Below are 13,802 nucleotides of genomic sequence, written 5' to 3' on the forward strand. Positions count from 1 at the left end.
AATTTTACATTTTAACCAAGCCAATTTAGTGTGTGTAGGATAGTGTTAGCGTGCGGGGATCGCTGGCATGGACCCAGTGGGCCGAAGGGCCTGTTTCCACGCTGTATCTCTAAACTAAACAAAACTAAACTAACCTGTGAATTGTTCTTTAGAATGTGTAGGTTTGCAAACATCTTTGTGGGTCTATGTTGGGGCAAAAAGATCAGATGTGATTTGAATATAGAGATCTCTGTGCAGACTCTGTAGACTGACGGCAGTGAAATTACTCAAAGGGACGAGCTTATTGAGAAAGGAAGGAAGGCTGCACTGTGCACTGCACGCAGACTGCACTTTGCGGTACATTAGATCCATTGGCTAGTTGGATATCACAGCAGAACAATTTGCATTTGTATCAATCACTTACCTCGCCCATAGTTGGATCGTCTGCTTTGTAAGCATCGAGTTTATCTTGAACCAGCTGAGCTAGCATGGCATTTTCTTTATAATCTCTGAAAATGGAAAATTGAGCCATTTATTTGGAAAATACCATCATTAAGTAGCACATTTCTTAAATTCCTTAGTTTCTCTGCATCAAAAAAAAATCAGAAATCTCGTTTAGTTTAGTGTAGAGATACAGTGTGGAAAGAGGCTGTATCGGGTCTGCGCTGAGCAGTGATTCCCGAGCATTAATACTATCCTACACACACTGGGAACAATTTACAATTTTACTGAATTACGATTTTACGATTAACCTACAAACCTGTACTTCTTTGGAAAGTGGAAGGTAAATAGAGATAACCCATGAAGGTGACGGGGAGAAGGTACAAACTCCATACAGACAGCACCAATAGTCAGGGTCGACCCAGATCTCTGGCGCTGTGAGGCAGCAACTCTACCGCTGCACCTCTGTGCCACCCACTAGTCAGAGGATTAGACAACTATGATGCAGAGGGAATGTTTTCTTCCCCACTCAAAAGGACAGTAAACCTTTACCCACGTGGAATGTGGCGGCTGAAAGATGGATTGTTGGCGAGATGAGGTGGCTGGACCTGGATATATGGGAATGAAGATATGTGGGGGAGGACCAGAACATTGTGCTGAGATAGAGAATGGACAGGTCTGAAAGCTGCAAGGGCTGACTCCTGCTCCTGTTTATCCTCTTATCAAGGTATTAAAGTCGTCGAGCAGAGCTGGATATTACACAACAAGCATTTTGCTAAACAGTAAATCCTCTTAATGACTGAGTCTCTTTTGAGCAACAACCTTTCTTCTGTGAAATGTATGTTAGGTTTCATAGATGAGAGCTCTCACTGTGGGAGTGTGTCAGCTCACAGTGGAAACATGGCTGAGGCTGCCGGGGCTGTGAGCAGGCACTGCCAAACTATCCAGGCACTGCCACCCTACCCAGGCACTGCCAGCCTACCCAGGCACTGCCAGCCTACCCAGGCATTAGCATTACTTATCCAGGTATTGGCATTGCCTATCCAGGTATTGGCAATACCAAACCAGGTATTGGCATTACCTACCCAGGCACTGTCAACCTACCCAGGCACTGACAACCTAACCATGCATTAGCATTGCTTATCCAGGTATTGGCATTACCAAACCAGGATTTGGCATTACCAAACCAGATATTGGCATTACCAAACCAGGTATTGGCATTACCTACCCAGGCACTGCCAGCCTAACCATGCACTGGCATTGCCGATCCAGGTATTGACATTTCCTATCCGTACATTGGCATTGCCTATCCAGACATTGCTGGGGCTGCCAGGGCTGTGAGCAGGCACTGCCAGCCTACCCAGGCACTGCCAGCCTACCCAGTGCCCTGCTCCACAGGCCAATTCAACAATCTATCCAATAGCTCAGAGGACAATCTTCAGGCTGAGGTTGTACATGGAACTTAGAACAGTACAGCACAGGAACAGGCCCTTCAGCCCACAATGTCGGTGCTGATCATGATGCCAAGACCATCACTTATCTGCCTGCACATAACCCATATCCCTCCATTCCCTGCATATTCATGTACCTATCCAAATATGTTTTAAATGCCACTAACTTAACTACTTCAACCACCACCCCCAGCAGCGTGTTCCAGGCAGTCACCATCCTGTGTAAAAAAACCTGCCCCACACATCTCCTTTAAACTTTGCCCCTCTCACCTTAAAGCTGTGCCCTATGGTATTTGATTATTCCATCCTGGGAAAAAGATTCTAAATGTCTACTCCATCTACGCATCTCATAACTTCATAAACCTATAAGGTCTCCCCACAACCACCGGCGTTCCAAAGAGACCAATGCAAGCCTGTCCACCCTCTCCCTGTAGCTAATACCCCCTAATCCAGGATTATCCTGGTAAACCTCCACTGCACCCTCTCCAAAGCAAACACATCCTTCCTGTAATGGGGCGACCAGGCTGTACACAATACTCCATATGCAGCCTAAACAAAGCCTTATAAAGTTGCATCATGACTTCCTGACTCTAATACTCAATGCCCCAACCTATGAAGGTAAGCATACCATGTGCCATCCTTACCACTCGATCTACTTGTGCTGCCACTTTCAGGGAGTTATGAACTTGGACCCTAAGATCCAAGAGTCAATTATAAAAGACGAAATTGCTGAGCATTTGGATAGCAGTAACAGGATCATTCCGAGTCAGCATGGATTTACGAAGGGGAAATCATGCTTGACAAATCTACTGGAATTTTTTGAGGATGTAACTAGGAAAATTGACAGGGGAGAGTCAGTGGATGTGGTGTACCTCGACTTTCAGAAAGCCTTCGACAAGGTCCCACATAGGAGATTAGTGGGCAAAATTAGAGCACATGATATTGGGGGTAGGGTACTGACATGGATAGAAAATTGGTTGACAGACAGAAAGCAAAGAGTTGGGATAAATGGGTCCCTTTCGGAATGGCAGGCAGTGACCAGTGGGGTACCGCAAGGTTCGGTGCTGGGACCCCAGCTATTTACGATATACATTAATGACTTAGATGAAGGGATTAAAAGTACCACTAGCAAATTTGCAGATGATACTAAGCTGGGGGGTAGTGTGAATTGTGAGGAAGATGCAATAAGGCTGCAGGGTGACTTGGACAGGTTGTGTGAGTGGGCGGATACATGGCAGATGCAGTTTAATGTAGATAAGTGTGAGGTTATACACTTTGGAAGTAAGAATAGAAAGGCAGATTATTATCTGAATGGTGTCAAGTTAGGAAGAGGGGATGTTCAACGAGATCTGGGTGTCCTAGTGCATCAGTCACTGAAAGGAAGCATGCAGGTACAGCAGGCAGTGAAGAAAGCCAATGGAATGTTGGCCTTCATAACAAGAGGAGTTGAGTATAGGAGCAAAGAGGTCCTTCTACAGTTGTACCGGGCCCTGGTGAGACCGCACCTGGAGTACTGTGTGCAGTTTTGGTCTCCAAATTTGAGGAAGGATATTCTTGCTATTGAGGGCGTGCAGCGTAGGTTCACTAGGTTAATTCCTGGAATGGCGGGACTGTCGTATGTTGAAAGGCTGGAGCAATTCGGCTTGTATACACTGGAATTTAGAAGGATGAGGGGGGATCTTATTGAAACATATAAGATAATTAGGGGATTGGACACATTAGAGGCAGGAAACATGTTCCCAATGTTGGGGGAGTCCAGAACAAGGGGCCACAGTTTAAGAATAAGGGGTAGGCCATTTAGAACGGAGATGAGGAAGAACTTTTTCAGTCAGAGAGTGGTGAAGGTGTGGAATTCTCTGCCTCAGAAGGCAGTGGAGGCCAGTTCGTTGGATGCTTTCAAGAGAGAGCTGGATAGAGCTCTTAAGGATAGCGGAGTGAGGGGGTATGGGGAGAAGGCAGGAACGGGGTACTGATTGAGAGTGATCAGCCATGATCGCATTGAATGGCGGTGCTGGCTCGAAGGGCTGAATGGCCTACTCCTGCACCTATTGTCTATTGTCTATTGATCCTCTACATCAATGCTGTTAAGGTTCATGCCATTAATTGTATATTTTCCTCTTACATTTGACTTCCCAAAGTGCAACACCTTACACATGCTTGGATTAAACTCCAGCTGCCATTTCTCTTCCCATTTCTGGAGCTGATATTGTATATTGGGACAGCCTTCCTCACTGTCCACAACCCCAGCAATCTTGGTGTCATCTGCAAACTCACTGAAGAACTCATCTACGTTTTACATTCAGGTTATTTTAATATATCATAAACAGCAGAGGTCCCAGCACAGATCCCTGTGGAACTGGTGACAGACTTCCAGCCTGAATATTATCTTTCACCCACCCGCACACTAGTTCTATCCCACACACCAGGCACAATTTACAGAAGCCAATTAACTTACAAATCTGCATGTGGGAGGAAATGTGGGAGGAAACTGGAGCACCTGGAGAAAATCGACGTGGTCACGGGGAGAACGTACAAACTCCGTACGGACAGCACCTGCAGTCAGGATGGAACCCGGGTCCGTGGTGCTGTGAGGCAGCAACTCTGCTGCTGTGCCACTGTGCAGCCCGCTTCTCTGCCACTGTACCTCCCTCTACTTCCTTCCTAAATACAGGAAGTACATTGGCCACTGTCCGGTCCATAGACCTCGCGTGTGGCTAGTGGAGATGCCAAAGTCTTTGTCAAGGCTCCCCCAATCTCACCTTTCCCAATAACCTAGGATAAATCCCAACACGTCCTGGGATTTATCCACCTTAATGTTCTTCAAGAGCCCTAGCACCTCCTCCTCCCTAATCCTAAGCTGCCGTTGCATATTGGTATCGCCAGCACACTCATCTATCTCACTGTCCTCTTTATCCTTCTTGGTAAAAATGGATGCAAAATACTAGTTTAGTACCTTGCCCACATCCCCAGACTCCAAGCACAAATTCCATTCTTGTTCCTTCGGTGGTTCTAACGTTTCCCTGGTCATCCTCTTGTTTTTAATATAGCTATAAAATGTTGTGTGATTTTCTTTAATCCGGCTCGCCAATGCCATTTTGTGGCCCCTTTCTATTCTCTCGATGGAGTTATGACCATTTATGTTCATGTAAAGTGTGTCACTTATATAAATTTTTTGATTTGTTTATTTTATGAATACCCACTGGACTATTTTGGATTTTTGACCCAATAGTTGTGTAGAAATAGGGTGGCAGAGTGGCACAGCGGTAGAGTTGCTGCCAGAGTGCCAGAGGCCCAGGTTCCATCCTGACTACAGGTGCTGTCTGTACCTTTGTTTGTACGTTCTCCCTGTGACCAGGTGGGTTTTCTCTGGGTGCTCCAGTTTCCTCCCACATTCCAAAGACATAGAGATTTGTAGGTTAATTAACCGGTAACATTTGTAAATTGTTCCTCATGTGTAGGATAGTGTTAGTGTGTGGTGTGATCATTGGTCAGTGCGGAATCGGTGGGCCGAAGGGCCTGTTTCCAAGCTGTATCTCTAAAGTCTCAATTCTAAATTGGATTATACTAATGTCGAAGACGAGGGGACACAGTTTTAAGGTCAGAGAGGACAGGTTTAAAGTGGATGTGCAGCACACGTTTTTTTAAACAAAGGTGCTTGGAGCGTGCTGGCAGAGGTAGTGATGGATATGACAGTGGCATTTAGACAGGCACGTGCATATGCAGGGAATTGAGGGGGATGAATCAAGTGCAGGCTGAGGAGATTAGTTTAACTTGGTATCATGGTCAGCACAGACATTTTGTGGGCCAAAAGGCTCTATGTTCTCATTTATGATGGGACAATGGAATCTATAATTTGGCCCAACATGAACAAATCTCAAAATCTTGGATGCTGCTTGCTGTAAGAGATTGTCCCTGTTCTTGATCGGCTGGGCAATTGGGCAGGGGAATGGCTGATGGAGTTTAATGCAGATTAGTGTGAGGTGTAGCATTTTGGGAAGTCAAACCAGACAGGACCTTCCCAGTGAATGGCAGGTCCTTGGGGAGTGTTTCGCTGCAGAGGGGTCTAGGAGAGCAGGTATTGTACACAGTTCCCTCAAAGTGGCATCACGTGGATAAGGTGGTGAAGAAGGCTTTTGTTACAGTGGACTTCAACAGTCAAGGGACTCATATAGAAGATGGGGCGTTATGTTACGCAATGAGAGGCTCAATGAGAGCGGACAGCTCAGTGGCACAGCTGGTAGAGCCGATGCCTCACAGCGCCAGAGACCTGGGTTCAATCCTGCTTGTGAGACCTAGACTGCTTCCAGCAAGCACCTCAATGCTCTGGAAAGAGACCAACAACACTGTTGCTGCAAAATCCCGATTCAGATCCAGATGAGTCCATTGTCACGTACACCAGGATTCAGCAAAATTCCAAATTCACTGGAGATCGTGTGGGGCAACATCAGTATCCTCTACTGAGCCAACAACCCCAGCAATGGGCCATCGTTACATTCCATTGCTCTGTTTGCCAGACTACACTACCCATCACTGCACACCTGTGGTCCACACTCGGCCATGGAGGTGAGCACTGGCTGGACAGAAGACCCAATTTAAGAATAGGTTCAAAGCCTCCTTCAAAATATGCGACGTCCTTCTTAACCAGTGGCAGTCCCTGATGTAGAACCTCCCAATGTGGAGCAGGAACATTGTGATGGTCGTGAGGATCTCAGGTCCCTCCATCAGCACCCTGGTCAAATGGCAATGAGAGCACCTTGAAAACTGTCCACCCTGGCAGGTACCGCCTGCCCTAACCCAGGGAGACACAAACTGCTGGAGTAGCCCAGCAGGTCAGGCAGCATCTCTGGTGGGCATGGATAGATTGAAGAAGTGGTCTGAAGAAGGGTCCTGACCCCGGTCATCACCTAACCTTGTTCCACAGAGATACTCCAGCACTTTGTGTCATTATTTTGTAAGTCAGCATACCCGGGAGGAGGGGCCGCTGAGAACAAAGATTGGGGCCTACAGTGAAGGCTTTGTAACTTTGTCAGCGCCCGGTACGTGGTGACTCTTTGCATATTTGGTGTACGGTGCGCAAAACAAAGACCCCCGGTATCAGGTGAGGAGGTGGGGAGTGGTGGTGCGTGCGAAGCATTGCCCCGTATCTCACCCGGGTATTGGGTCGTGAGGAGGTGGAGAGGGGTGGTGCGTGCGAGGCCTGGCCCTCGGTATCGGGTCGTGAGGAGGTTGGGAGGGGCGGTGCATGGATGGCATTGCCCCATATCTCACCCTGTTATTGGGTCGTGAGGAGGTTGGGAGAGACGGTGGGTGGAAGGCATTACCCCCATACCTCCCTGGATCTTGAGGGCGTGTGTGCACGGTCTTACCCCCGGTATCTGACAGCAGGGTACTCCTTCAATGTGGCGCAGAGGGTGGCGATCTGCTCGGCCAGCCTCTCCAACAGAGGGTTTCGCAGCTGGGTCTTGTGCGGGCTGTAGAAGTTGTGGAATGCATCGGGGACATCCAAAGAGTACACCTGCAACACAAGAACCAGCGTGAACCCTCAGACACAGAGACTGCCTACAAAGCAGACATCTAAGAAGATGTTTCATAATACTCAAAAACACATCTGCATTGACCCCTCTGTTAACTGGCTGTTGTAAGACCACTGAACCATCCTCACGGCAACTAGTAAGCAGTCCTGAGCTACCATCTACCTCGAAGATTGACACAAAATGACTCAGCAGGTCAGGTATCATCTCTGGAGAAACGGAATCCCATATTCCTGACCCGCTGAGTTACTCCAGCATTTCGTGTCTATCTTCTGTGGAAACCAACACCTGCAGTTCCTTCTTACACACTACTATCTACCTCATTTGGGGAAACCTCGCACTATCTTTAATCGGTCCTTACTGAACGTTATCATGCACTAAACGTTATTCTCTTCATCTTGTATCTGTACATTGTGGACGGCTCGATTGTAATCATGTATAATCTTTCCGCTGATTGGATAGCACGCTACAAAAGCTTTTCACTGTTCCTTGGTGCACGTGGCAATAAACTAGACTGAACTGGACAATAAGAGCGAGCATCTGTTCCTGACAAAGGAACTCATGGATTGCGTCAAAATGAATGGAAAGGCACAAAGTACTGCAAAAAGTCCTAGTAGGCCGGTGAATTGGGAAATTAGAAAATAAAGATTTAAATAGAAGAAAATAAATGAACAGTAAGCCAGCAAGAAATATACAAATATAGTCAATGTTTCTACAGGTATATAAAGCAAAGTGTTTAGATTAGTTTAGTTAATTATTGGCTTGTGTCCAGTCAAAGAAAAGACAAAGAAGAGTCTCAACCTGAAACACCACCCATTCCTTCTCTCTAGAGATGCTGCCTGTTACTCCAACATTTTGTGTCTATCTTCAAAGAAAAGACAAAACATGATCACAATCAAATTGTCCACAGTGTACAGGGAGGGGGGTGGAGGGATGGAGGGGGAAGGGAGGGAGGGGGATGGAGAGAGGGAGGGGGTGGAGGGGGAGGGGAGGAGTGAGGGGGGAGAGGGCAGGGGGAAAGGGAGGGGGAGGTGGGGAGGGGGGAGAGGGGGGGAGGAGGGGGAGGGGGGAAGAGGGGGATGGGTAGGTGAGTGGGAGGGTGTGGGGGGAGGGGAGGGGGGAGGGGAGGGGGGGAGGAGAGGGGTGGAGGAGAGGGGGGGGATGAGGGGCGGGGGAAGTGGGTGCTGCACCAATGCAGGAGAGGTTTGGGCCCAACATCCCAAAATCTTTCCTCTAAATCTTTCCTCTCCATGCACCTGTCCAAGTGTCTTTTGAATGCTATTATAGTACCTGCATCAACTACCTCCTCCATATACCCACTGGCATCTGAGTAAAAATGTTGCCCTCAGATTCCGATCATGTGTTGTCTCTCTAACCTTGAACCCAAGTCCGCTGGGTTTGATTGGCCTACCCTGGGTAAAAGACTGCATTCATCCTTTCTATTCTGCTCATAATCTCATCCACTCTATACGATGAGGCATGGGTTTTAGTGAGGCCTTTGATGAAGTCTTGCATGGTAGGCTGGTCCAGTGGATTAAGATGCATGGGATACATAGTGATTTGGTCATATGGTTTGAGGACTGGCTTACATAGAAGACAGAGAGTTGTGGTGAGGCCTGGGTCTGATGGGATCAGTGTGGAGGGGCTGCGGGCATTCCTCACAGTCCCATTACTCTATGGAGTCTTAGAATCATAGAGTCATATTGTGATACAGCGTAGAAACAGACCATTCGGCTCAACTTGCCCACACCGGCCACCATGTCCCATCTACACTAGCCCCAGCTGCCTGCGTTTGATCCATATCCCTCCAAACCTGTCCTATCCATGTACCTGTCTAATTGGTTCTTAAACATTCATAAAGCCATAAGGTCATAAGTGATAGGAGTAGAAATAGGCCATTCGGCCCATCGTCTACTCCGCCATTCAATCATGGCTGATCTATCTCTCCCTCCTAACCCCATTCTCCTGCCTTCTCCCCATAACCTCTGATACCCGTACTAATCAACAATCCATCTATCTCTGCCTTAAAAATATCCACTGACCTGGCCTCCACAGCCTTCTGTGGCAAAGAATTCCATAGATTCACCACCCTCTGACGAAATAAATTCCTCCTCATCTCCTTCCTGAAAGAACGTCCTTTAAATCTCAGGCTACGACCTCTAGTCCTAGACTCTCCCACTAATGGAAATATCCTCTCCACATCCACTCTATCCAAACCTTTCACTATTCTGTACGCTTCAATGAGGTCCCCCCTCATTCTTCTAAACTCCAGCGAGTACAGGCCCAGTGCCAACAAACGCTCATCATATGTTAACCCACTCATTCCTGGGGTCATTGTTGTAACCCGCCTCTGGACCCTCTCCAGAGCCAGCACATCCTTCCTCAGATACAGGGCTCACAATTGCTGTGAATATGACATTGTGATAGTCCCTGAATCAAGCACCTCCTGCGGCCGCTCGTTTCATTCACCCACCACTATGTTCTTGACACTTCAATGGTAATTTATTCCACAAATGTGTTTGCTCCAAATGGCCAGAGGAGGGAGAGAGATACTGTGAGACGGTGCAGGAGTGACAGAGTAGTGTGCCGTTCCCACGAGAGCAGAGGCCACATGCAGGAATGGCCAGGACTGACCCAGGCAGCAAGACCTGACACACCGCTCTCAACACCAGGCAACACATCTGGCCACAGCTGCATCAGCGGTGCTTTCCTTCAGCCAGCTGTCTCATTTCCTCTTCTGTGGTTTCTGATAAATACCAAGACAATCGCAGGATGAATCAATAATGGCTTAAGCTCCTCTGTAAAGCAGTGATAGCAGCTCACAGCTCCATCTGTTCACCCACACGTGACGGCTTCACCACTGCAAGCTACAGGCTGACACGTGGCCACACAGCCAGTCGACAACTCATGCTGGGTACACAGACGGAGACAGAGAGAGAGAGAGAGAGAGAGAGACGAGAGAGAGATAGAGAGAGAGAGAGAGAGAGAGAGAGAGAGAGAGAGAGAGAGAGAGAGGGAGGAGGGAAGGGGAGAGAGAGAGAGAGAGAGAGAGAGAGAGGAGACAGAGAGAGAGAGGAGAGAGAGAGAGAGAGAGAGAGAGAGAGAGAGAGGGGGAGAGAGGAGAGAGAGAGGAGAGAGAGAGAGGGGGAGAGGGAGAGGGAGAGAGAGAGAGAGAGAGAGAGGGGAGAGAGAGAGAGAGAGAGAGAGAGAGAGAGAGAGAGAGATGAGAGAGAGAGAGAGGAGAGGAGAGAGAGAAAGAGAAGAGAGAGGAGAGAAGAGGAGAGAGGAGAGGGAGAGAGGGAGAGGAGAGGGGAGAGGGAGAGGGAGAGGGAGAGAGGGAGAGAGAGGGAGAGAGAGACGAGAGAGAGAGAGAGAGAGAGAGAGAGAGAGAGAGAGAGAGAGAGAGAGAGAGAGGGAGAGAGAGAGAGAGAGAGAGAGAGAGAGAGAGAGAGAGAGAGAGAGAGAGAGAGAGGAGAGAGAGAGAGAGAGAGAGAGAGAGAGAGGCAGTGAGAAAGACAGAGAGGCGGGGAGAGACAAATACAGAGAGGCCGGGGAGAGACAAATACAGAGAGGCGGGGGAAGATAGACGGGGGAGAGTGACGGGGAGAGAGTGACGGGGAGAGAGTGACGGGGAGAGAGTGACGGGGAGAGAGTGACGGGGAGAGAGTAGACGGGGAGAGAGTGGACGGGGAGAGAGGGTGGGGTAGAGCGGTTTGGGGAAAGAGGGCCGGGTTAGGAGAGTAAGTGAGAAAGAGAGAGAACTATCTCGAGGGTCTCCCTCTATCTCTGTCTCTATCTCCCCCTCTCTCTGTATCCTCTCTCCCCCTCCTCTCTGTATCTCTCCCCCTCTCTCAGTCCCTGTCTCTTCTCTCTCTCCCTCCATCTCTCCATCTCACCAATACTTCCACCATCTTCTACATGATCTTACCTATAGTCACATTTTCCCATTCCCACACTTACTGCATCCCACAGAGACGGCTCTCCCAACCACCCCACCCCATCCCCAAGTACCTTCCCCTGCAACCACAGGAGAACCACCTATACCTCCTCCCTCACCTCCATCCAGGGACCCCAGATGTTTTTCCAGGTGAATCAGAGGTTCACTTGTAACTCCTCTAACCTCATCAACTGCATCTGGTGTTCCCGATATGACAGCCTGTACATCGGCGAGACCAGGTGTAGACTTGGCCACCGTTTGCACGCGCTCCACAAAGGCCTATGTGATCTCCTGGTTGACCCAAAACATCACCTCTCCATGTTCTCCAGAGATGCTGCTTGAACCACTGAGTTACTCCAGCACTTTGTGTCTTTTTTTGTAAATCAGCATCTGCAGTTCCTTGTTTCTAGGTTTCCCCATTTGTTATCCGAGTTAAATAAAAAATTGACTTTTGTTTCCCGACAAGATTGGAGAATGCAGTAAACATCAAGGGAAAGCTCACCACAAACACGTTGCCTCTAGTTGCAGGAACTCACCTGAGATTCATACGGCAGGAAGGCAATGTTGATCTCAGTCAGGGTCTTGATGACCTTTGACGTGCGGGATTTGACCAGCTCATTAAACAGTGGATCTGCACACGCTGTGAAAGGCAAGGCCAACAACAAGTTCAGTAGGGATGTCAGCAGCAGAGTTCACTTCAGTTCAGTTCAATTCAGTTTATTATCACATGTACCGAGGTACAGAGAAAAGCTAACCAATCAGCAGAAAGGCAATAAATCGAGCCATTTACAGTGTATAGATACATGATAAGGGAATAACGTTTAATGCAATGTAAAGCCAGTAAAGTCTAATCAAAGATAGTCCGAGGGTCTCGAATGAGGTGGATAGTAGTTCAGGACTGCTCTCTGGTTGTGGTAGGATGATTCAGTCCCTGATAACAGCTGGGAAGAAATCACATCACACAATCACAATAGTACTTTATTAGCCAAATATGTTTTGCAACATACGAGGAACTTTATTTGCCATACAGTCATAACAGTAAAAAGCAACAGGACGCACAAAATACATTTTAACATGAACATCCACCAGAGTGACTCCTCCACATTGCGCACTGTGATGCAAAGTTCAATCTCTCCCTTCTTTGTCCTCCAGCAATCGGGGGCTTCTAACCTTCCGTTGACGGGACGATCTTGACTCCCACAGCCGGCGGTAGAACCTCCTCGTTGGGGCGATCCAGCTCCTGCATCGTGGGGGGGGGGGGGGTCTCAGCTCCCCCCGCAGGGCGATCTATCCCAGGTCGGGGCTACTCGAACCTCGTGCGGCTTTTGTGCTCCCGACTGGTCTCAACCCGAGACTGCGAGCTCCGCGATGTTAATGTCCGCAGTCAATCCAGGCAAGGAATCGCATGATGAAACTGTCCCCGAATCTGAAGGTGTGCGTTTTCACACTTCTACACCTATTGCCCAATGGAGAGGGGAGACGAGGGAGTGGCCAGGATGTGACTCATCCTTGATTATGCTGCTGGCCTTGCCGAGGCAGCGTGAGGTATAAATGGAGTCAATGGGAGGGAGGTTGGTTTGGGTGATGGTCTGGGCTGCATCCACATTGGCATCTTGCCATCTTGGATGGAGCTGTGTCCAGATCTTGAATGGAGCGGCTGGTCTTCAAGGCAGGGGGTGGGTGGGCGGTGGTGGGGTGGGTGGGCGGTGGTGGGGTGGGTAGGCGGTGGTGGGGTGGGTGGGCGGTGGTGGGGTGGGGTGGGCGGTGGTGGGGTGGGTGGTGGTGGGCGGTGGTGGGGTGGGTGGTGGGCGGTGGTGGGGTGGGCGGTGGTGGGGTGGGTGGTGGGGTGGGTGGGATGGGTGGTGGGGTGGGTGGGCGGTGGTGGGGAGGGCCGGCAGTGTGGGACCCAGTCCGATAGGTAGTGGTGGGGATCATCATTCACTCAGACTTCTCACCACCTGCCCTCACAAAGCAGGTCAACAAGAGAATCAGCAGTCCCGTCACAACTCATACCCAAAGCAGGACCCTTATATAAAGTCATTCCTGCTCCACACCGTCCCGTTCCAACCTCTAGTTCATCATATCATCATATCATATATATACAGCGCGGAAACAGGCCTTTTCGGCCCACCAAGTCCGCGCCGCCCAGCGATCCCCGCACACTATATCCTACACCCACTAGGGACAATTTGTACATCTACCCAGTCAATTAACCTACATACCTGTACGTCTTTGGAGTGTATAACGCGTTAGTTAGTGTGTAACACCGTTAGTTGGTGTGTAACACAGCTAGTTGGTGTGTAACACAGTTAGTTGGTGTGTAACACAGCTAGTTGGTGTGTAACACAGTTAGTTGGTGTGTAACACAGTTAGTTGGTGTGTAACACAGTTAGTTGGTGTGTAACACAGTTAGTTGGTGTGTAACACCATTAGTTGGTGTGTAACACAGCTAGTTGGTGTGTA

The 13,802-nt window shown here is 48.9% G+C and overlaps 1 protein-coding gene across 2 annotated transcripts in view; it reads right to left on the minus strand.

The window, feature by feature from the left end:
- stxbp1a (syntaxin binding protein 1a) overlaps positions 1-13,802 on the minus strand; it is a 121,023-nt gene that overhangs the window by 33,742 nt on the left and 73,479 nt on the right. For both annotated transcript variants that reach the window (XM_078426367.1, XM_078426368.1), the window contains exons 6-8: positions 11,876-11,979; positions 7,238-7,386; positions 404-488 (exon numbers count right to left, since the gene is read on the minus strand). In XM_078426367.1, coding sequence (XP_078282493.1) covers positions 404-488; positions 7,238-7,386; positions 11,876-11,979 — 338 coding nt within the window. The remainder of the gene's footprint in view (positions 1-403; positions 489-7,237; positions 7,387-11,875; positions 11,980-13,802) is intronic.

The sequence above is a fragment of the Rhinoraja longicauda genome, chromosome 31 (assembly GCF_053455715.1).
Source record: "Rhinoraja longicauda isolate Sanriku21f chromosome 31, sRhiLon1.1, whole genome shotgun sequence".
Lineage (NCBI taxonomy): Eukaryota > Metazoa > Chordata > Chondrichthyes > Rajiformes > Arhynchobatidae > Rhinoraja > Rhinoraja longicauda.